The sequence below is a fragment of the Vitis vinifera genome, chromosome 17 (assembly GCF_030704535.1).
Source record: "Vitis vinifera cultivar Pinot Noir 40024 chromosome 17, ASM3070453v1".
In the NCBI taxonomy this organism is placed as follows: Eukaryota; Viridiplantae; Streptophyta; class Magnoliopsida; order Vitales; family Vitaceae; genus Vitis; species Vitis vinifera.
The window spans coordinates 11,740,048-11,761,812 of NC_081821.1; the positions used below are offsets into that span (position 1 = coordinate 11,740,048).

General features: G+C 33.1%; 2 protein-coding genes across 3 annotated transcripts; one reads left to right on the top strand and one right to left on the bottom strand.

The window, feature by feature from the left end:
- The first annotated feature begins 7,263 nt into the window (after positions 1-7,263).
- Positions 7,264-9,318, top strand: LOC100265573 (cytochrome P450 71AP13). The gene is made up of 2 exons (XM_002276522.5): positions 7,264-8,262; positions 8,392-9,318. The coding sequence occupies exons 1-2, from the start codon at positions 7,351-7,353 to the stop codon at positions 9,001-9,003; spliced, it is 1,524 nt and encodes a 507-aa protein (XP_002276558.4). The 5' UTR covers positions 7,264-7,350; the 3' UTR covers positions 9,004-9,318.
- Positions 9,319-9,943: 625 nt separating this feature from the next.
- On the bottom strand, positions 9,944-17,475 carry LOC100243259 (rhodanese-like domain-containing protein 11, chloroplastic). Of its 2 annotated transcripts, none has more exons than XM_002276491.5 (10): positions 17,153-17,475; positions 16,950-17,045; positions 15,407-15,514; positions 14,877-14,973; positions 13,368-13,407; positions 13,194-13,268; positions 11,901-11,988; positions 11,725-11,792; positions 10,531-10,603; positions 9,944-10,427 (listed from the first exon to the last, which is right to left on the bottom strand). In XM_002276491.5, the coding sequence occupies exons 1-10, from the start codon at positions 17,282-17,284 to the stop codon at positions 10,344-10,346; spliced, it is 861 nt and encodes a 286-aa protein (XP_002276527.1). In that variant the 5' UTR covers positions 17,285-17,475; the 3' UTR covers positions 9,944-10,343. The 2 variants fall into 2 exon arrangements, with proteins under 2 accessions (XP_002276527.1, XP_010663078.1); XM_010664776.3 differs by lacking the exon at positions 17,153-17,475 and adding an exon at positions 15,935-16,123 and having other exon boundaries at positions 16,950-17,050.
- Positions 17,476-21,765: the final 4,290 nt, after the last annotated feature.

The following is a 21,765-nucleotide window of genomic DNA, read 5'->3' on the forward strand; positions in this document are numbered from 1 at the left end:
GACACGGGGTTGGTCCTGCCCTTGGGTATGAGTCCCAAAAGACACGGGGTATGACTTGTCCTTCGGTGATGTCCCAGAATAGTCATTATTATATTGATCGAGTATCTTGTAGACCATTGATATTTGATGTATAGATTGGTGTGGGTGAGTAGTTTATTAGTTGTGAAAGGATAAATGAGGAAAAGCAAAGATGAAACCAGCAAACACATGCATACATGTTTGACATGATTGCATATTTGTTAATGGTTATAAAAATGTTTATCATGCATGCTATTACATGTTTAATTCAAGGTTTTTAAGAGTATGATTAGGATGGTTATAAAATTTCCTACTGAGTTATGAACTTAACCTATCACTTTCCACCTTTAGATGCATGTCAAAATACCTATGCAAGAAATAATGCTTGAGTGATGCTTTACTGTGATTCGATGTTGTTTGCTCACATTGAAAGTGTTTTGAGGTTTTGCCTTTGCATTAAAGACTGAATATTTTTGTAGGAATGATGTAATATATATATATATATATATATATATATATATATATATATATATATATATATATATATATATATATATATATATATATATATATATATTTGTAAGGTACACTTGTAGTATGGGCTACCTGTAGTGAACCATGGGGTTTTGGTATAAGTAAAATAGTGTAGTACAAGTTTCTTTTGTGAAACAAAACATATTTTGTTAACTAATAGTTACAAAGTTTAATACAAAATGTACTCTTTATAACAAGTTTTGCATATTCTCTTTTTGCACAAAATCAAGCAGGAACTCAGCATTTAAATTTTTGTATCCCCATATCTTTGAGAGCACTTATACTGTAATTGAGTATCAATTGTTCAGTTTGAAAAAAAAAAAAATAGGGGTGTGACACAAAACCACCCTAAAAATCAAAGTATGATTTAGCTCTCCTACCATTGTAGAATTAAAATAAAAACTGCAAGTTAGATTAAATACTTTCAGAAGTCTTCTATGCCTTGAATTATATTAGTTTCTTATGTTTCCATCTTCCATATTTTTAATTCAAATGACACTGCAAAAATAAATAAATTAAATTAAATTAAATTAAAAATAAAAATCAAAGACATAGAGAAACCTAAACACCCAAAGAAAAAAAATCATTGACTTATCAATAATTTCTCTATTGTTAGAAAATATGAGAATTTATCAGATTATGGGAACTTGTGGATGATCATCCATATTGATGTATATCTCTTTGTGACTCCCTATAAAAATAAGATACCTCTAATGAAAATCTATTCTATTCTCTTCCTACATTCTAATTTCTCTTTCTTGTTTTCTTCTCATTTCACTTTATAATTTTACAATACGTTATTAGCATGACTAGTCTCTACAAAAGAAATAGAAAGATTTTTCTCTATTAAGAGAAATAGAAAGACTTTCTCCTTTTTAGAGAAATAGAAAGACTTTTCTCTCTTCTTTCTCACAAAAGATACATAGATCTTTCTCATACTTTGGTACATCATACGGCATCCAATGTAGATGCATGTCTTGTAGATTGTGCCACTTGTAAATTGTGCCACTTGTAAATTGTGCCACAACACACACAATCCTTCGTGATAAAAAAAATATTTTTCCAACATATCGTTGGTTAAGTCTAATGTTAATACAATATCAGGTCTTGTAGACTTGATTCAAGGCTCCGGAAGAGAAAATATTATTTTGCCTAGAGGAACTAAAATCCACATTAATGATGCCCTTTATTCTGCTAATTCCAAGCGAAATTTTCTTAGTTTCAAGGATATTTGTCGAAATGGATATCACATTGAAACTATGAATGATGATAGTAATGAATACCTTCTCATTACTTCAATTATTTATGGGGAAAAACACATCTTGGAAAAACTTCTTTCTTTTTCTTGTGGGTTATATCAAACAATCATTAGACCCATTGAGTCATATGTTGTCATGAACTAGAAGTTTTGTGACTTAAAATCTTTTATGATATGGCATGAACGTCTTGGTCATCCAAGATTATCCATGATGCGTCGTATCATCAACAATTCTTTAGGGCATCCCTTAAAGAACCAGAAGATTTTGATGCCCAATTATTACAATTGTGTTGCTTGCTCACAAGGCAAATTAATTATTAAACCATCATTTACCAAGGCTAAATATGAATCACCAGCCTTTCTAAAACGTATTCAAGGTGATATTTGTGGACCTATTCATCCACCTAGTGGACCTTTTTGTTATTTTATGGTATTAATTTATGCATCAACTCGTTGGTCTCATGTTTGTCTTCTTTCAACTAGAAATATTGCCTTCACCAGGTTACTTGCTCAAATAATTCGACTCAAGGCACAATTCCTTGATCATCCTATCAAGACAATTCGTCTTGATAATGCTGATGAATTTTCCTCTCAAATATTTCTTGATTATTGTATGTCGGTTGGTATTGATGTTGAATATCCTATTGCTCATACCCATACTCAAAATGGATTAGCTGAATCTCTAATTAAGCGTTTGCAACTGATTGCAAGACCATTACTCTTGAGAACAAAATTGCCCTTGTTTGCTTGGGAGCATGCTATTCTTCATGCTGCCACTTTAATTCAAATTCGCCCAATAGCTAATCATGATTGCTTACCTTTACAACTAGTTTTCAGCTCCTAACCAAATTTTTCACATTTTCGTATTTTTAGTTGTGTTGTCTATGTTCCCATAGCTCCACCTTGACGTTCCAAGTTAGGACCTCAACGTTGACTTGGTAAATATGTTGGTTTTAATTCTCCCTCCATTATATGTTATCTTGAACCAGTCACAGGTGACGTTTTTACTACCCGCTTTGTAGATTGTCATTTTGATGAAAATGTTTTCCCGCCATTAAGGAGAGACAAGTCAAAGTAATGAGGAGACATTACATGGTATGTACCCTCCTTGTCTTATCTTGATCCTTGCACAAGACAATGTGAGTTAGAAGTTCAAAGGATTGTTCATTTGCAAGGACTTGCAAATCAATTACCTAATGCTTTCACAGATATAAAGAAAGTAACAAAGTCACACATGCCAACTATGAACACCCCAACACATATTGATGTCCCTGAAGGACAATTGGAGAATGTCATAGCAAATGAATCTAAGACACGCCTGAAGTATGGTAGACCTATTGGTTCAAAGGATTTAATTCCTAGGAAAAAAAAACAACATATGAAAAACTTAGTACTCCTAAAGAGTTCACAGATATGAAAGGGTCAAATGATGAAACCCAACTTGACAAATAGTTAGCTCTTGAAGAGGCACAAATTGATCAAATACTGGTATCTAGAACTGAAGAGATCTCAATGAGTCACACAAGAGAAACAAAAGACCGTAGCGACGCTATCATAGATAATATATTCACATTCCAAGTGGCTATGGACATCATGAGAAATGATGAATATCAAGAACCACAAACTGTGAATGAATGTCAAAAAATGAATGATTAGCCAAAGTGGAAAGAAGCAATCCAAATAGAGCTAAACTCATTAACAAAAAGAGAGGTATTTGGACCTCTAGTTCAAACACTTGGACACAAAAAGTCTGTTGGATATAAATGGGTCTTTGTGAAAAAACAAAATGAGAATGATGAAATCATAAGATATAAAGCATGACTTGTTGCTCAAGGTTTCTCTCAAAGACCTGGTATAGACTATGAGGAAACTTATTCCCCTGCAATGGATGCAATCACACTTTGATACTTGATAAGTTTAACAGTCTCTGAAAGACTAGATATGTGTCTTATGAATGTTGTTACAGCCTATTTATATGGGTCTATAGATACTAACATATATATATATATATATATATATATGAAAATCCCTGAAGGATTCAAATTTCCTGGAGCAACTAATCCAAAACCTCGAAACATATACTCAATCAAACTACAAAGATCTTTGTACGGATTAAAGCAATCCGAACGTATGTGGTATAATCGTTTGAGCGAGTATTTGTTAAAAGAATGATATGTGAATAATTCAATTTGCCCATGTGTTTTTATCAAGAAATCAAATTTTGGGCTCACAATAATTGCAGTATATGTGGATGATTTAAACCTTATAGGAACTCCTGAAGAGCTCACAAAAGCAGCCAATTACTTAAAGAAGGAATTTGAAATGTAAGACTTGGGGAAAACAAGATATTGCCTTGGCCTGCAAATTGAGCATTGTTCAAATGACATATTAGTCCATCAATCAACATATATAAAGAAATTATTAAAACGATTTTATATGGACAAATCACATCCAGTCAATTCCCCTATGGTTGTTCGTTCACTTGAAGTGAACAAAGACCCATTTCGTCCTAAAGAAGAAAATGAAGAATTGCTTGGTCCAGAAGTACCATATCTCAGTGCAATTAGTGCACTAATGTATCTTGCAAATTGTACTAGACTAAACATAGCATTCTCTGTCAACTTACTAGCAAGATACAGTTCTGCCCCAACTAAAAGGCATTAGAATGGGATTAAACATATATTGCGATACCTTTGTGGAACAAGTGACATGGGTTTATATTATTCAAAAGAATCAAAATCACAATTGATTGGGTATGCAGATGTAGGATATCTTTCAGATCCTCATAAAGCTCGATCTCAAACGGGATATGTCTTTACTTATGGTGGAATGACAATATCTTAGAGATCAGTCAAGCAAACAATGGTAGTCACATCTTTAAATCATTCAAAAATTCTTGCAATTCATGAAGCAAGTTGTGAATGTGTATGGCTAAGGTCAATGATCCAACATATACAAGAAACATGTGAACTACCTTCCATCAGAGGCAATGCAACCGCGTTACATGAAGATAATGCTGCTTGTGTTGCACAAATTAAAAAAGGATTCATAAAAGGTGACAGAACTAAGCATATCTCCCCTAAATTCTTTTATACTCATGAGCTCTAAAAGAAATGTGAGATTGATGTTCAACAAATTCGATCATGCAATAATCTAGCAGATCTATTCACAAAGGCGTTACCTTCGACCACATTGAAAAAGTTAAGTTATGACGTTGGAATGCGAAGATTGAGAAATCTACCATTTGAAATATTAAAGAAATCATAATCATGTTTACATGAGGAGAATGCTAATATGGATATATTGCACTCTTTTTTCCTTCGTCCAGGTTTTGTCCCTTTGAGTTTTACTAGCAAGGTTTTTAATGAGACGATTACCATATTCTTATGATCATCCAAAGAGGAGTGTTAGAAAATATGAGAATTTATCGGATTATGGGAACTTGTGGATAATCATCCATATTGATATATATCTCTTTGTGACTCCCTATAAAATGGAGATACCTCTAATGAAAATATATTATATGCTTTTTCTACATTCTAATTTCTCTTTCTTGTTTTCTTCTCCTTCACTTTATAATTTTACAACATCTATACATTTATAGGCAATTTCATTGGTGAAGAATAAACCTTTTAAATTAAATGAAAATTTATGTTCATTCAATTTCTAACCCGTCGAATTCAAACTAAATTTTGAATTCCATAAAAATCTTATCCATTCTGCTTTTAACATGGGTGAAATTTAAATTCAAATTCCAACAATCTCAGTACAGCATAGGTTGTGACTTGTGAGGCTTAGATTAGGAAATCAAAACTCCCTCATCAACCAGTAAGAAACTTAAAATAAGGTTACTTTCGTGATTTGAAACCAAATATCTTCATGAGATTCAAAATGACAGTCCGTCATTTTTTTTCCAGGAAACGTTGCAATCACATTTTGAATAGAATAATATAAAACAAAACTCGCCAAAAAATACGATTGATTGCTTCACAATACTGACTAGTACCGGTCGGGGGAAAAATCTGGAAGATTCCCAAGCATGGCTCCATTATTGTTCTGTCTTCTGACTTACGTTACCTCAATCGCTTGTCACCATTGGTGAGAGACCCCACCATGATGAATACAAGGCAACCCATTAAGATTTTTCTTCAGAGATAGGGGGTGTTGGACCCCACCACAACTCCAACTTGCTGGAGGGTAATGTAAATCACGAGTTAATACTGAGGAAGCCGCACAAACTGTGGGACTTTGAATGGAACGTAGAAGAAATCTAACATACGAAATGAGAAAACTGGTAGCCTGGTTGGTCCAATTATCTTGTCTCTCGCATCACCATTTACCAAACTTTAGACTATCGCTATTTAAGCCATTAGGAGAGTGTTTTGCAAAGACACGGCGTCTTCAAATCTTCTCTAATTCCAGAGCTCCAGTAGGTGGAGGCTTGGAGCATCAAGTTTTAAGGTGGGATCGTAATTCAGTGGCAAAATGTGGGATGATATCACATTCAGTCAGTGGTGCTCTTTCTTCAAAGCTATGATTCATAAAGGGCCAAAAATCTCTCACGTCATGATGGAACGATTTAGCTTTAAATTGACTGATGATTGAACACTATTGCATTGATTCCACAAAAAAATAAAATAAAATAATAATAATAATAATAAGGCATGACAGGATCAAGTCGGCTAAAGGGTTGGAAAGATTGGATTTATACGAAAGTATCAAGCTAGCTAAAGGGAAGAGTTTTCTATTTTTGACTTTACTTAGAATTTGAAGATAAGGGAATGTTTGGTAAAATTACTTAATAACTTAAGGTAGTTTTAAAGTTAAATATACTTAAATTGTTAATTTAAAATTTATTATTTAATTTTTATTTTAATATTAAGATTGTTTAATTAAATTTATTATAAATCATTAAATTAACATATTTATTCTTATAAATTATAATTAAGCTAAGTTAGGACGATTAATAATATAGGTCATGGGGTAATAAATAAAAAGGTTGAAATAAATAGGCAAATAAAGGTAAAAATGTAAAATTAAAATATGGACTTAACAATAAATTAATTATTATTTTTTACTTTAACTCATACCATTAATTTTTTTAATAAACATATTTAATTTATTTAATAACTTAAATTAAATTATTAAGTTACTTTAAGTTATTAAGTTGATTTATCACATACCCACTGAATTTATAATTTTATAATTTTAAAGGGGTAATATTGATATTATAAAATTTTATTAAATATGAAAATATATATAAATATTAATATTATAAAATTTTATTAGATATGAAAAAAAAAAAGAATTTATAAATTAAAATAAAGCTTTTAAAGAAATAATATTTTCCTCAATTTCATATTAGACTTTTTTTAACTCAAATTATTTTGAACAAAGTTAACCTAATAATTAGAAAAGCTCTTATTGAGTTTTAAATAAAAATTTTACACTCCTTACAAGTCAGATACAAACTGAGCTTGTAAATATATGGTCATCCATGTAGAAAGCTTTGCAATTGTTCTTCATTCGAAGAAGCTCCAATGGCTCTCCTTCAATGGCTGAAGGAAGGTTTCCTACCCTCCTTCCTCTTTGCAGGCATTATTCTAGTAGCGGTGCTGAAGTTTCTTCAGAAGGGCATGTTAAGAAAAAGAAAATTCAATCTCCCACCCAGCCCTCGGAAGCTACCCATCATTGGCAACCTTCATCAGCTTGGCAACATGCCCCACATTTCTCTCCACCGCCTGGCTCAGAAGTTCGGCCCCATCATTTTCCTGCAACTTGGAGAGGTGCCAACAGTGGTAGTTTCTTCCGCTAGAGTAGCGAAAGAAGTGATGAAGACCCATGATCTGGCTCTTTCAAGCCGCCCCCAGATCTTTTCAGCAAAACACCTCTTCTATGATTGCACTGATATTGTGTTCTCTCCCTATAGTGCTTACTGGAGGCATCTACGGAAAATTTGCATACTTGAGCTACTGAGTGCCAAAAGGGTCCAATCATTTAGTTTTGTCAGAGAAGAAGAAGTTGCTCGCATGGTTCATCGGATTGCAGAGTCGTATCCCTGCCCCACCAATTTAACCAAGATTCTTGGACTCTATGCAAATGATGTCCTTTGCAGGGTCGCCTTTGGAAGGGATTTCTCAGCAGGAGGGGAGTATGATAGACATGGGTTCCAAACGATGCTCGAGGAGTATCAAGTATTGCTTGGAGGATTTAGTGTGGGAGATTTCTTCCCTTCCATGGAGTTTATACACAGCTTAACAGGCATGAAATCAAGACTACAAAACACCTTTCGACGTTTTGATCACTTTTTTGACGAGGTGGTGAAGGAACATCTCGATCCCGAGAGAAAGAAAGAGGAACACAAGGACCTCGTTGATGTTTTACTCCATGTCAAGGAGGAAGGCGCTACCGAAATGCCTCTCACCATGGATAATGTCAAGGCCATCATCTTGGTTAGTGGAAAACTTCCTCATTCACTTTCTCCTTTTAACTTCACTTATAATTACCATTCTGCATGAGTCCTAGTAGCTTAACTATTTGCATTAGAATTACCATTAATGAGATCATTAGTGTCGTTGCAGGATATGTTTGCTGCAGGAACTGATACAACCTTCATAACCCTAGATTGGGGAATGACAGAGCTCATCATGAACCCTAAAGTCATGGAAAGAGCACAGGCTGAAGTCAGAAGCATTGTTGGAGAGAGAAGAGTTGTGACAGAGAGTGATCTTCCACAACTGCACTACATGAAAGCCGTCATCAAAGAGATCTTCCGATTGCACCCTCCAGCACCAGTTTTAGTCCCAAGAGAATCCATGGAAGATGTAACAATTGATGGGTACAATATTCCAGCCAAAACAAGGTTTTTTGTTAATGCCTGGGCAATAGGGAGAGACCCAGAATCCTGGCGAAACCCTGAATCATTTGAACCACAAAGATTCATGGGTAGTACTATTGACTTCAAAGGCCAGGATTTTGAGTTGATACCTTTTGGGGCTGGGAGAAGAAGCTGCCCAGCTATTACATTTGGAGCAGCAACTGTTGAGCTTGCTCTTGCTCAACTTCTCCACAGCTTTGATTGGGAGCTTCCCCCTGGCATCCAAGCTCAAGATTTGGATATGACAGAAGTTTTCGGCATCACAATGCACAGGATAGCTAACCTAATCGTGCTTGCAAAACCACGCTTTCCCTAGGATAATACCATGCCAATCAACAAGTCAGGTCATGTTCGATTACAATAATTTCAAGGTTCATCCTAAATTCAACATCTAGTCATCTATCCAGTTTCTCTATGATGAATGTTACATGCAAAAAAAACAAAAAAAAAAAAAACTCTTGACATCTCACATTGCACAAATACAAGCATCAGATCTTCGAATAAGATGGTAGATGATGACATTTGAGCTTGCAATGACAAATGAACTGGCAAGAGCAAATACCTGATTTTCTTTTCTGAGAATTAGTAAAATATGTAGCCTCCATCTGTTTCAGCAAATAAATGAAATCTAGGAGAAAAGTAATTGTTGGCTGAGGTACCAAAACTGTTATTCTGATGTTGGTCTGTCATGTCTTTGCATCAAGATAGAAGTAGATGGGAGCTTATTTCCCCAGAAAGAAGCCTCATAAAATAAGATCAAATAAAAAATGACAGGGGAAGCCACTATATTAATCTTGGAATAATATGGCATTTGTCATCAACAAAGTATCAAGATTCCTAATGCTGTAATCTGGTGAGTTTGCTAAACAATATCATACCAAATTGGAAACCAAATATGGGAATTTATTCCACAAAATGTGTTAGAAACAATACTTGAAAACAAAATCTAGCTTCAGCCAAAACAAAGGAAAATGTCTTCTTTTCTACTCATTGGACCTTGTTCTCAAAGCTGATGCATTACATCGATAATGAAGTATATCATCTGATCCTCAGAATGATAAGAACTTTTCACAAACTTTTCATCTCTTCATTATAAATATGAAGCAGCAAGATCCTTGCTACATTCATTCCTTCCTACCCAAAGGAAATGAATCATCAAGACCAAAGACGATGTAAAAATTGAAAGAGCAAGTACAGATTCTACTAAAGAGGGAATACAAATCAAAACTTTCTAAATGGAAATACAAGAATACACGTTTAGGCAGTAGAACTCACAGAACAAATACATTACTGTGCAGTGTAAAATCCAGATTTCCAGCAAAAGGTTAGAGAAATCTTCCTTACAAGCAGTCCGAGTTCACAAAATTTGACTGGCATTAACAGCCCGACAACCTCCACAACTCCACATGCTAGGAAACCATCCTTCAATACAACACAATTGACTGAGATGTACAAGAAGAGAGAGAATAGGAAGGTTACAGATGCAGGGAGTGGGCTTAAAGAGTGGTGTGCAAACACCTGTTGCACAAGGGTACTCTAGCTTCCAAAATTGGAATCCTCAGTGAATCGTTGACCTCATTACATTGATTCAAGACTGAAAAAAATGTCCTTTCTCACATGTTTAGATTAAAATACCTTCAATCCTAACAATGGCCATCAGTGTGACCTAATATCTTGAAGATAGCGACCCAGTTGCTGAGCCCCAATAAACAAAGCATCAGCAACAAGAAAGACTCCCACCTGCCAAAAATGATCATACAGGAAATAAGTCTTTTAAGGGTGAAAAGCAGAACTAAGGTTAACAGTAGCTTGTTCTATTTCATTGTAGCTGGAGAATTTTTACCAGACGGGCAGAGAAAACCAATCGGTAACCCCAACCTTCTTTGGTGGCTGCAACTCTTTGTTGATCAGTCCAACTGACAGAAGAAAGTAACTTAGTGGATGAAAGAACTTTGGTAATATTTTAAATAAAAAATGTAATTTATGATCAGATTTTTCACATGATCAAACACATAACAGTAAAGGTGTATTGTAAATAAGGAAAATATAATGAAAATGCATTACAGAAAGTAAAGATAAAAAATAGGTCCAAGAACATAAGTTGCCTCACTAGCTATAGATATACTGAACACAGTGCAAGGTTATAAAGTATTGTCACCAAATTGTAGACCATAAGTGATGTCCATAATATATATATCTTGATTTGTCATGTCTGTTATGGGGATGGATATCCTACTAGTTCCATAGGTCAGAGCAAGTTCAATTTTGTCGCAGTAATAATCCAAAATCAAGTCACTTACCCCTGACCCTTGCTCCCAGTGAGTTCTAGGGGAAGGTCACTACTGATATTTACTGAATGCTCACTTTACAAGCATTTTCTGGAAGTTGCACATGCCTTTCATAGTTTCAAACCATCAAAAAAACCTGTGATGTGATAGACCATAAATTTGTCTCTCTAGCTAGAGATGTATTGGAATAAGATATGAGGTTACAGGACCTAATCCCCATGTCATAGACTATGAGTTCATAAATAATATATTTTGATTTGCCATGCCTATCTACAAGGACAGGTATTCTACCATTCATAGATCGAAGCAAGTTAAACAGTTTTCCAGTAATTATCCAAATCAGATTGCTTAGTTCGCCCCTGGCTCTCAGTGCAAAGAATCAAGGTTATTATTGACATCTACTGAATGCCCCCCAGAGGCTCTACAAGAATCTCTAGTTGTTTGACACAACTTTCATAGTTCTACAACCATTAAGAGAACCTTGGGATGCATCATGCTGATAGCATTGAATAACACAGCTTGCCATATCATAAAGTCATAACCTCCTAGGTGGAGTCACATTCTAAATGCCAACTCCCAGTATCCCACTTCCATGCAAGGATACATACCATACATGTATGCTCTATATTCATGATCTCTATCAGGGAATATCAGATTTCATCATTTTAAAGGAGGGGGGAAAGGGGGGGAAATTTTTGTTTTTCAGGAAATTTGTTGAAAAGAAAAGATAGAGAACATGACATGTTTACCCAAGAAATTCTGAGAGTCCACCAATTCCAGCCAATTTAAATGGCTCTGGACCTTCCCTTACAAGATCCTGCTCCACATAAGATGAGACTCAATTATCAAAAATGAAATTTAGTTTTAATTAACAGAAAACAGACAAAAAAGAACTGGAGCCATCATCAGTCTGAAATGCCTATACCTCTTCTTCAGCAGCCTCCAGGCCTCCTTGAACCCAAAAAAGGTTGCTATAGCCAGCATTGTACAGTAGCTCACAAGCAGCAAGAGATCTGCTATATAAATGTGGTTCAGTACGATGAAAGAAATTTGAGAAGGTACAACATTTTAGTTGTTTAGGATTTGAACCAAAAAGCCTCCTCCCAAGAACTCAGGCTTATTTTATTGACAGAAGTACAATCCATCACAGTTTTGAGATTCCTATGATTGGTGTGCAGCTGACAGTAACCCTACACAAATTGATGCCAAAATCCTCAAAAGGAAATTGCTAGCAGGAGATGATTTCACCATGAAACTTGGTTGAGATGAGTTGGCAAGCTGGAAAACCACCCTATTGGTTATGCCCTTTAAACTCATATAACCATGTAGAACCCTCTGCAATTTTCCTAGACTGGGAAGTGGTCTTTATGACATGAATGATATTTTGAGTCATTTTCATCATATTCAAGGGTGAGTCTCCTCCCTGATACTTGCTTCATTATTCATTCATAAACAGAATTTGAATTTGAACCATACAGTTCCCAGGCCAGTTTCTAAACATGACCTTAGTGTTTCTTGGCCAGGTTGAATGCCAATTCGGTCAATGGTTCAGAATTGTGTCCAGAAGCAGAGATTCAACCAGACAAAATAAAATAAAATAAAAAATCATGTTTGATCTGAAACATGGCTTAGAAACTGCCAGAAGGGCTGCAAGAGCAGAAATTCCAACATGGATGTTATATTCCAATCAAAAAGCTGTGTCATCTGGAACTTTCCCCTGGAATTGAGATCCTATATTTTACATCCAATTGGTTTATGAACCTGGAAGACTGAAGGTAAAAGAACTAATTTTGATGACAATTCCATTTTTTTTCCCTCTTATATGGTTGAATGAATCTCAATTCATGGTATAGAAAGACTAAAATTAACAAATTTCTCCTAAACGCATCTGAGAAAAATGTCAGTTTTCATGATTTCAGCAGCAATGAAAAAAATAAATAAATACATAAAAGAAAAGAGGTCATAGTAATAGGCAAGAATGAAGGAATGTAATGGTTTCATTTTCTGAAACACAGAATAGGCTTATTTTGAATGCAATAGAGCAAAACCAATTCATTTTCAAATGCTACAAAAACCAAAATAGAACTTTTCCATTCCCTGGAACTTCCAAATGCTCATGTTGGTAGCCAAAATAACAATCCCTTCCCACTAATGTATTTGATGATTATTTAACTTGATAAGATGGTATGTGAAGGACCAGTTAAAACAAAAGGTTCACCTCAATCCCTTCTGGCATGCAACAATAAGGTCTGTATCCTTTGGGAATTTCTGCTCAACCTTGGTCAAAAACTGGCTGTAGAAAATAAAAGATGATAAATGAGTAATTCTAGCTTATATATAGACATAAAAATTTAAAACAAAAAATAGAAGAATAAAAATAATTTTCACATACCTATCATATGATAATGCAGGAACACCACTCCACCATCCTCCTGCACAAATTCTCATGATAATAACCCTCAAAAGCTCCGATAAAGTTTACTAAAAAGTAAAACAAAAGGGAGATGTCATACCCTGAACAAATGACATCATACTTATAAATATAGTAAACTATTCTAGACTAGTATAGAATGCTCTGAAATACTCTAGTACTGTGTGAACTTTCTAGAATAGGATTGTTCATCCTTCCTTGTATTTATCATCCAAAGAATATGTTTTTAAAAAAATAAAAAATAAAAAAAAATGTTTATAATTTTATTTTAAAAGTAAAAAATAGAAATAAAACTGTCTTTAAAGCACATCTAACTTCTTAACATAATATTTTAACAAATTTTTCAAAGAGAAAATGTTTTTTAATAACTAAATGAATAAATCAATTCAAGGGAAAAAATATCCTCCTTGATTCTTAGTGTTCAATAATACTTCAACACCTAGGATCCTCTGGACACAACATTATTATTATTCCATCTTCTTATGTCTGTTAGTCAACTGGATAGTACAAGAACCTCTTTAGTCAACTGGATACCACAAGTTTCTCTTAGTGGAACAAGTTTTGCAATGATCCTTGCTTGTCTACTAAGAAATTTTTATGATAATCATTTAAGAGATTAACCTTTGATCCAAACTATATTGGATCATATAAGAAACTCCATTTTTGCAATGGAAGTATCAAGAATCTGTTCACATAATCAACTTGACTGCATGGTCATGCCACATTGAGAGGAGATTAATTGTTAACTTTAAAAGACTAAGAAAGTAACAATTGGAAGCTTTAAAAAGATTACAAATGTATTGCAGCAATAAGCTTGACAAGCCTTGAATGCTACAAGTCTTGGTGCCTAAGTCAAATGAAGGCTTTACCTATTTATAGGCACCTAAAGAATGTAACAGAATCTCTAACTTTCTGGGGTCTCCAAAACGTTTCTACATTTTCTATACTATGTAACATATTTTACCTTATTTGGGAGCATTGTACATACTCCTTGTCTCTCTATCTTCCTATGGATTCTAGGAGAGTATCCAGAATCTTCCTACATTCTTTACACTATGTAATATATTTTAAAATGTTCTGGTACTAGTTACTCCTTGTACATACAACTTTCTAGAAAGTTCACACAATTTCAGAATATTTTAGAGCATTCTGCACTATTCCAGAGTATTTAAACATTTATTAAAAAATGTGTTTAAATTATTCTAATTGCAATTCTTAATTTTGAAATTTGATAAAACATTTTGGGACCATAAATAAATAAAATTTGTTTCTTATTTGAAAATTGCCATCAACAACCAATCTAAAGGGTTTGTCTCCTACTCCAAGCAATATATAATATTGTTGTGCAATGACTTCTTATTAAAATCATTGGGCAAACCTTCACTCAATTGAGAAATTATACAAAACATACTGCTAACATGGGACTTTTTTTCAATTATAAAAGACAAGACAGCAAGAATTTGGTGATACCCATCATGAAATTTGTGATCTTTCTAGAAAGAGTTCCGACATCAAATCTATCATCAACTTCAAAAATTGGAATCCATGTTGAGCCCTTCACCCATGCCTTCAAAACAAAATGAAAAATTATATAACCCAATGACAATGGAAATGATAAGGACAATGAACAGACATTGTTCTCCACTTTTTTTTATTTTATTTCAAAACAAGATAAATTTCTAAAAAAGACTATCCCTATCACAAGTCTGTCAACCAGAATTATAGGTATATGGGTAAAAATCAATCTAATTTACATCAATAGTCATATATGAAACTTTTAACACGTAATTTTTCCTAGTACTGTGGATCTGTAATAAAGGGAATGAGTTGAATGACAGACTATAATGAAATGAAAGTATATTGAAAAAGAATAATGCTTTCTGCTTGAGTACCAGGATGAAAGACAAGTATGATCTCTGCAATTTATGTAAACAAGATCTGAATTTGAAACAAAAACGATTTGAAAGAAAGGAGAAGAAGAAAAAAAAAAACCTACTCACCTTTTTGCGTTCTGTAGAGGGGCGAACGTCAAGTAAAGTCTTGTTAGAGAGTTGAATTGCATATCCAGCTTCCCTCGGGGAAAGAATTTTAACTTTTTCTTCCCTGATCTATACAAGAAAGTTACCCAACAGAAGAAAGAAAGCCTGAGACACATTTGAAGTGTCAAATTCCACTGACTGAGGCAATTAGATCAAAATCCTACTTCATATTCAGTGAGTCATAGTAGACATATACTTCAGTGCAATTGAGATTTCTAGGCAGTTATAATGGTGTTTGGACATGACTAAACATTAGAGGCCTTGCCCAGGCCTATATCTTTATATTATCAAATAAAATATATAATTTTATCTATGAAATTAAATATGAAAAACCCCAGCGAATAGATAACAATATTACACAAAAGTCCTAAAGAACCAACACCAATTACTTTCAAGATTCACAGTTGGAACATCCATACTGTTCACAATGTGAGGCCAAAATCAAATGAAAAGGACAAAAAAAATAAAATTTGAACGCTTGGAACCTACCATTTTGATTCCGGTGGCATGGCTAAACATTTGTACAAATATTAAAGCCTGCCTCAAGACTCATGCATGCAGTGATTGGTCTATTTGTTGAGACAATGCCTCAAGAAGTGGATATCTGATGTTTGACAAAGCAACAGAGACTCTGATATCGTTCACCATTTTTTTTAAAACAAAATGGGTTCATAGATTCTGAACAAATCATATCACAAAAGGAAGAAAGGTGAGGGTAGAATAATTGAAAGCATTACGATACAATATGATTTCAACAGATTTACTAAAATAGTAACAAAAGTGACTTCAGCAGAATTATAGAATGATACAACTTGAGCAGAATTATTGAATTAGTAATGACACTATACAACTTCAGAATAAGTATTGAATTAGTGATTACACAATAAAACTTCACCAGAATTATTCAATCAGTCAAGACAAAATATGGCTTCAGCTTAAATGCAGATTCCAATTTATCCCATTTTGTATTTGAATTTTTTATCGTATTTTCAATTTGCCAAACAATATGATATGGTTTGGCTTAGGGAATGAAAGCAAAACACATGAGGCAAGAACATGCATAGACACAATTTTCAATTATACTTCATAACCAAAGAATTTGTGGTGTTGATTTCTCATCCAACCTCAGTGCCTAAGTTGAATAAGGATCCTCTGAATTTTTCCAGCCCATTAACTATCATGGGGAGAGAGAGAAATCACAGCACCTCCAATTCCATTCTCCAAACTTCAACCGCTCTCAACAACATTTGAGAATATTAAGTAATCGCAATCTCACCTCAAATAAAAAAACCTTCACTAACCAAACCCATCAATAGTATTCAGAGTATGGAACTCAAATGACCACAACTATACAATGGCTCAAACACCAAATGGGGTTGTCAATTATTTTGTTAAAATTCAGATACAGGCATGCCACTGCTGCTAATTCAAAACCCAAATCAGCTCCTGAACAATTGATAAAAATAATAAAAGCAGCATTGGTACTTGTAATTATGTTAAATACCAGAGCTTCCCATCTCTTTCTGGCTGCAGCCATGTCCTTCATTTGCTTCAGCTCGTACTCTTCTTCATAAGCTTGCATTCGAACAATACCGTGCCTCTGAATAAAAAACAAACACGATCCTTTTCAGAACATACCCACTTGAAATCAATCAAAAGAGAGAGAAAAAAAAAAACAGAAACAGAAAGCCCATCAATCAAAACTACTTTGTGGTGAGTTGTACTGAGTTTGAGGGAAGATGGCACTGAGAAATTGCTATAACATGTTCTTCCCAATACTCCTGCTCTGCAACGCGAAACGCTGAGAGTACTGAGAGGTGGTAGTCCCAGAGCTTCCATTTGCAACTCCAGAGAGCTTCGAGAAACAAGAAAGAGAGAATCGGCACCCAATTGCTTATCCACTATTCCTCAGGGATGGAGAGAGATTGCCTGCAACGACGCCGTTTCAGGGATCAGGCGAATAGCGGCATTTTCTTCTTGCGCGTCCAAGAGACTGCCTCCAACAAATGGGCATTTTTTGTCAAAACCGCGACGTTTAAGAGTAGTTTATTAATCCTAGTTTAAAGAATTAATTTTCAAATTTATAAATCTAATTTCTTCAATATTTAAATTTAAAAAATAACTTATTTTTAACAAAAATATGTTTCAATATTTTGATTATTTGCATTTAATTTTAAAAGAGAAAATTATTTTATAAAAAAATAATAATAATGATAAATTATCAAAAATAGATATTTTTTAGGTTGAGAAAAAATTGAGAGTTAGATTTGTAAATTAAGAATTATTTTATTCTTTCAATCAAATAACCCTAAAATTAAACTTCATCATAAAAATTAATAATAAATTATATATAAAAAATTTTAAATTTTGTAAAAAAATTATAAATTTATCTTATATCTTTAAAAATCATTTTAATTTTTTTTTAAGATTTAAGGTAGTATAAATTCTTTGATACTTAACTTTTTTAAATTGATTTTAACTATTACTTTTTCAATGTAAACCCTTAAAAGTAATTTTATTTTCATATAAAAATTGTTATTATTTTTTTAGTTTTAAATTCATTTTAGATAAAATATTATTAATAATTTGCATTTTTAAATTATTATTATTATTATTTATTTTTAACTAAAAAATCAGTTATGTATTTACAAAAATATTAATACCCATTTTTTATTTATATATATATTATTATATTTTTTATTAAAAAAAATATAATTTATGATTTTGATATAATATAACTATTCATATATTACTAAAAACTATTTACTTTTTAATTAAAAAAAAATTTAATAAGACTTGAATTAAACTGAATTAATATTATATAAATAGAATTTAAAATTTTTTTACAAAATTAAAATAAAAATTCATTTTTAAGAATAACTTATCAAAATAAGTTTTTTATTTTATTTTTTGAAAATTTGTTTTTTAAAAAACATGTTTTTCTTTAACTTAAAAATAGTTTTTAAAACAACCATAAAAATAATAAATAAATAAATAAAACATGATCAAATGCAACCTTGGTTTTTAAAGGTTATTTCATTTACAAATATTTTCATCCAAAATTAGTTTAGAACTTATGCATAAAATAAAATATTTTAATTGAATATGAGATGCAATATGTTCATAGTATACAAAATTGAATTTGAAACACCATCTTTTTGAAGTCATTTCATTATTTTGTTTTTTCCAATTTTCCATTGATTTGATGCCTTCTTGATTGAGTATTTGAAATTTTTTCTTATTTAAACACTTATTTTCAAACTTTATTTTATAATCATTAAAATCAAAATTAATCAAAACTTGGTTTATAATCATTAAAATTGAAATTAAAAATGGTTTAGATCGGGTTAGTTTCATTTTTTATTTTCTTCTCATCAATCCAAGCAAATAAAAATGTCTATCACAAGGAAGATTAAAATGAAGAGTTATATAAGTTTTTATAGCTACATTGTTGTACTTGAAGATGGTTGCATGCGTAATTGAGTTTAAGGCTTAGGCGACAAGACATGTGTATTTTAATCCCATAAGTCCTTATGTGACGAAGAAAATAATCTTTTGAGTTGAATTCACCACCACCATCACATTGAAAAATCTTAATTCGTTGATCAAATTGATTTTCTACCAATTTTTGAAACTTCATAAAGCAATCAAAAAATTCAGATTTTCGTCGTAATGGGTACAACCATGTGAACCTTCAATAATCATCCACAAAAATAACATAAAATGGAAATCCTTGGTTTTAAGCTATAAGGGCGAGTCCCCAAAGATCATAATGGATTTTTTCAAGACAAAAAATTGAAATTTTATTTCGAGACTAAAAAACATGGTTTTAAAAACCGGATCGGACCGGTCGGTCCGACCGGTTGGACCGCCAACCGGTCATCGTTCCGGTTCGGTCCGGTCATTAGACCGGATGGAGACCGAACCGGGATTGGACCGCTTGAACCGGCGGTCCAACCGGTGAACCGGATGAACCGGCCGGTTCTGAGGGAAAAAACCGGTTCAAATTATTTTAATTTTTTTTTGGTTTTCCAAATGCTCATTTTCAATCTCCATATTCCAATTTCCAAAATAAATGAAGACATGAATTTTATATTTATTAGTATGCAAAAATCTTCATGAATATTCAAACATTGACATGTTATGTTTTTATTTTGAGTAATTATTTAAGTGTTGTGGACCTATGGTTGACATTTGTATTATTTGTTATGGACAATGTATTAAGTTAACAACTCTTTGATAATTTGGTTATTATAGGATAGTAATGGTTTGATTATTTGATAAATATTGAGTTTATTGACATTATGAATGTATAACATCTTATATTGTGTTATAAATATCATATATGATAATTGATGACTTCTACAGGTAAAAAATTTTGTGACAAAACTCAAGTTACTCAATAAACAAAGTAGATGTTATCAAAATTTACATAGAATTTATTAATTTATTAATTTTTATATTATATAAAATAATAAAATATATATTTATGACGTCACCGGTTTGATAGCGGTTCGACCAGCGGTCCGACCAGTAAATCGTGAACCGGTAACTTTTCCGGTTCAATGACCGGTCCGGTTTTTAAAACATTACTAAAAAGACAATTTACAACTTTTTCCCATTCGACAACTAATACACATGGAAGGTTTAGACATCTAATGAGTAATATTAATTCTTTCCTTTATCAGAGATAGGATTTTTGAACTTGGGTTTCCAAGTTGTTGATGCCAAAGAGTTGAAGAAGTTTCACCTTTCCTTATTGTAATTAATAAGAGCCTCTTGAGGAAAACCATCTAATGCAATGAGTTCTACCTTCTTACACCCCCTCGCTATCGTTTTTTTGTTTTGATCCTTAATAAATAAATAAAGAAATAAAAAATTAGAAGCAATAAATTCAAAAGTGCACAAATTATCTGAAGTAAACTTTCCAACTGATAAAAACTTCTTTTTCAAATCAGGGGCCACAAGTACATCCTTTAAATTTAATTTTCTTTCATGCGTATTAACATAAATATCTATCTCGGACATAAATCACATCCCTTTCGTCATACGATTTTATAGAAGAAAGTTTACTTGTATCATTTGTTGGCTCAAGAATCAACATAGAATGACCGATCATTTTGATCATTGATAGCAAAGGCAACAAGGGCTTGAGAGAGATCTTCTGATTGATATGAATAATCAAATCTATACCAACAATTAATAGCAAGGTGATTTGATTTCCCAAAAATTTGACAAGAAGGCTTACCATTATTTTCAGCATTATTTGAACAATGTTTTTGGGCAGAAGGATTCTTGTCCTTCAGTGAAGCATTGTTGTTTTGATTGACATTTTGCCTGTTGTTTTTATTACCCTGAACATTGTACCTTCCAGCCGAAGTGAAATCTCTGCCTCTTGAGTTAAAATATCCACGACCTCTTTGACCATTTTTGTCCCGACCTTGTTGTCCAAAGAAAGCTTAAGCATGTTCCAAGAGCAATTTTTCTTCATTTCTTTTTACAGCTTGTGCTTGCTCATAACCTTGAAAATCCAAAACAAACTAAGAAAAAGATATGCATGGCAGTTTGGTGAGTGTAGCAATTTGAAAGTTCTTATAGTTTGGATCCAAGCCATGAGCGAACTGAAACACTTTATCAAAATCTGGTACTGGTTTCTTAGTGGTAGCAAGGTTAGCACAAATGGACTTGAAGTCCCTCAAATAATCTTCTGCTGATTAAGTTCCCTTTTGAATGGTCACTAGCAATCTTTTTAAATGGCCTTCCTTCTTAGTTGCAACAGGAAGGAATTGTTCTTCCAGCAAAGTCCACACCTGATGAGCCGTTTCAGAGCCAAAAACTGAACTCTACATGTCTTCTTTCATGGTTTCGAGCAACCACGAAATGAGTAGGCCATCGTTCGTAGTCCACAATTCATATAGCAGATTAGGACCTTGTTTACCCTTCTTATCTTCTATCTCTTTAGCAGGTTTATCATAGTCTTTAAGGTGATGATAAAGGCCTAAGCTTTAGACTAGGGGAATGATCTTAGAGCGCCATAAAAGGTAATTTGTAGTGTTTAGTCTAATGGAAATTAGGCTAGAACACTGATGAAACAATTGGATTGTGAGTCATGGTTCCTTTAGGGATGAAGAGGTTGACATGGTTTCAAGGCTTTCAGATGAATGCTTTGATACCATGAAAGGTTTTTAAATATACTGAAGGGAATAAAACTTTTGCTCGATCTATTGGCTGTGTATCAATGTGGCTACAAGGAGATACATATAGGTAAAAAGAAATATCTACAGGGTTGATACTTGCATGGAAAATTTAATACATATAAG

Bases quoted from the DNA above. Each gene is read 5' to 3' on its own strand.
- LOC100243259 (XM_002276491.5), bottom strand. From the start codon at position 17,284: ATGGAAGCTCTGGGACTACCACCTCTCAGTACTCTCAGCGTTTCGCGT. The intron at 13,269-13,367 runs GTATGTGAAAAT...TATTTTCTACAG, and splicing joins CCTGCATTATCATATGATAG to CCAGTTTTTGACCAAGGTTG. The intron at 10,428-10,530 runs GTAAAAATTCTC...CATTTTTGGCAG, and splicing joins TGGTTTTCTCTGCCCGTCTG to GTGGGAGTCTTTCTTGTTGC.
- LOC100265573 (XM_002276522.5), top strand. From the start codon at position 7,351: ATGGCTCTCCTTCAATGGCTGAAGGAAGGTTTCCTACCCTCCTTCCTC. The intron at 8,263-8,391 runs GTTAGTGGAAAA...GTGTCGTTGCAG, and splicing joins ATGTCAAGGCCATCATCTTG to GATATGTTTGCTGCAGGAAC.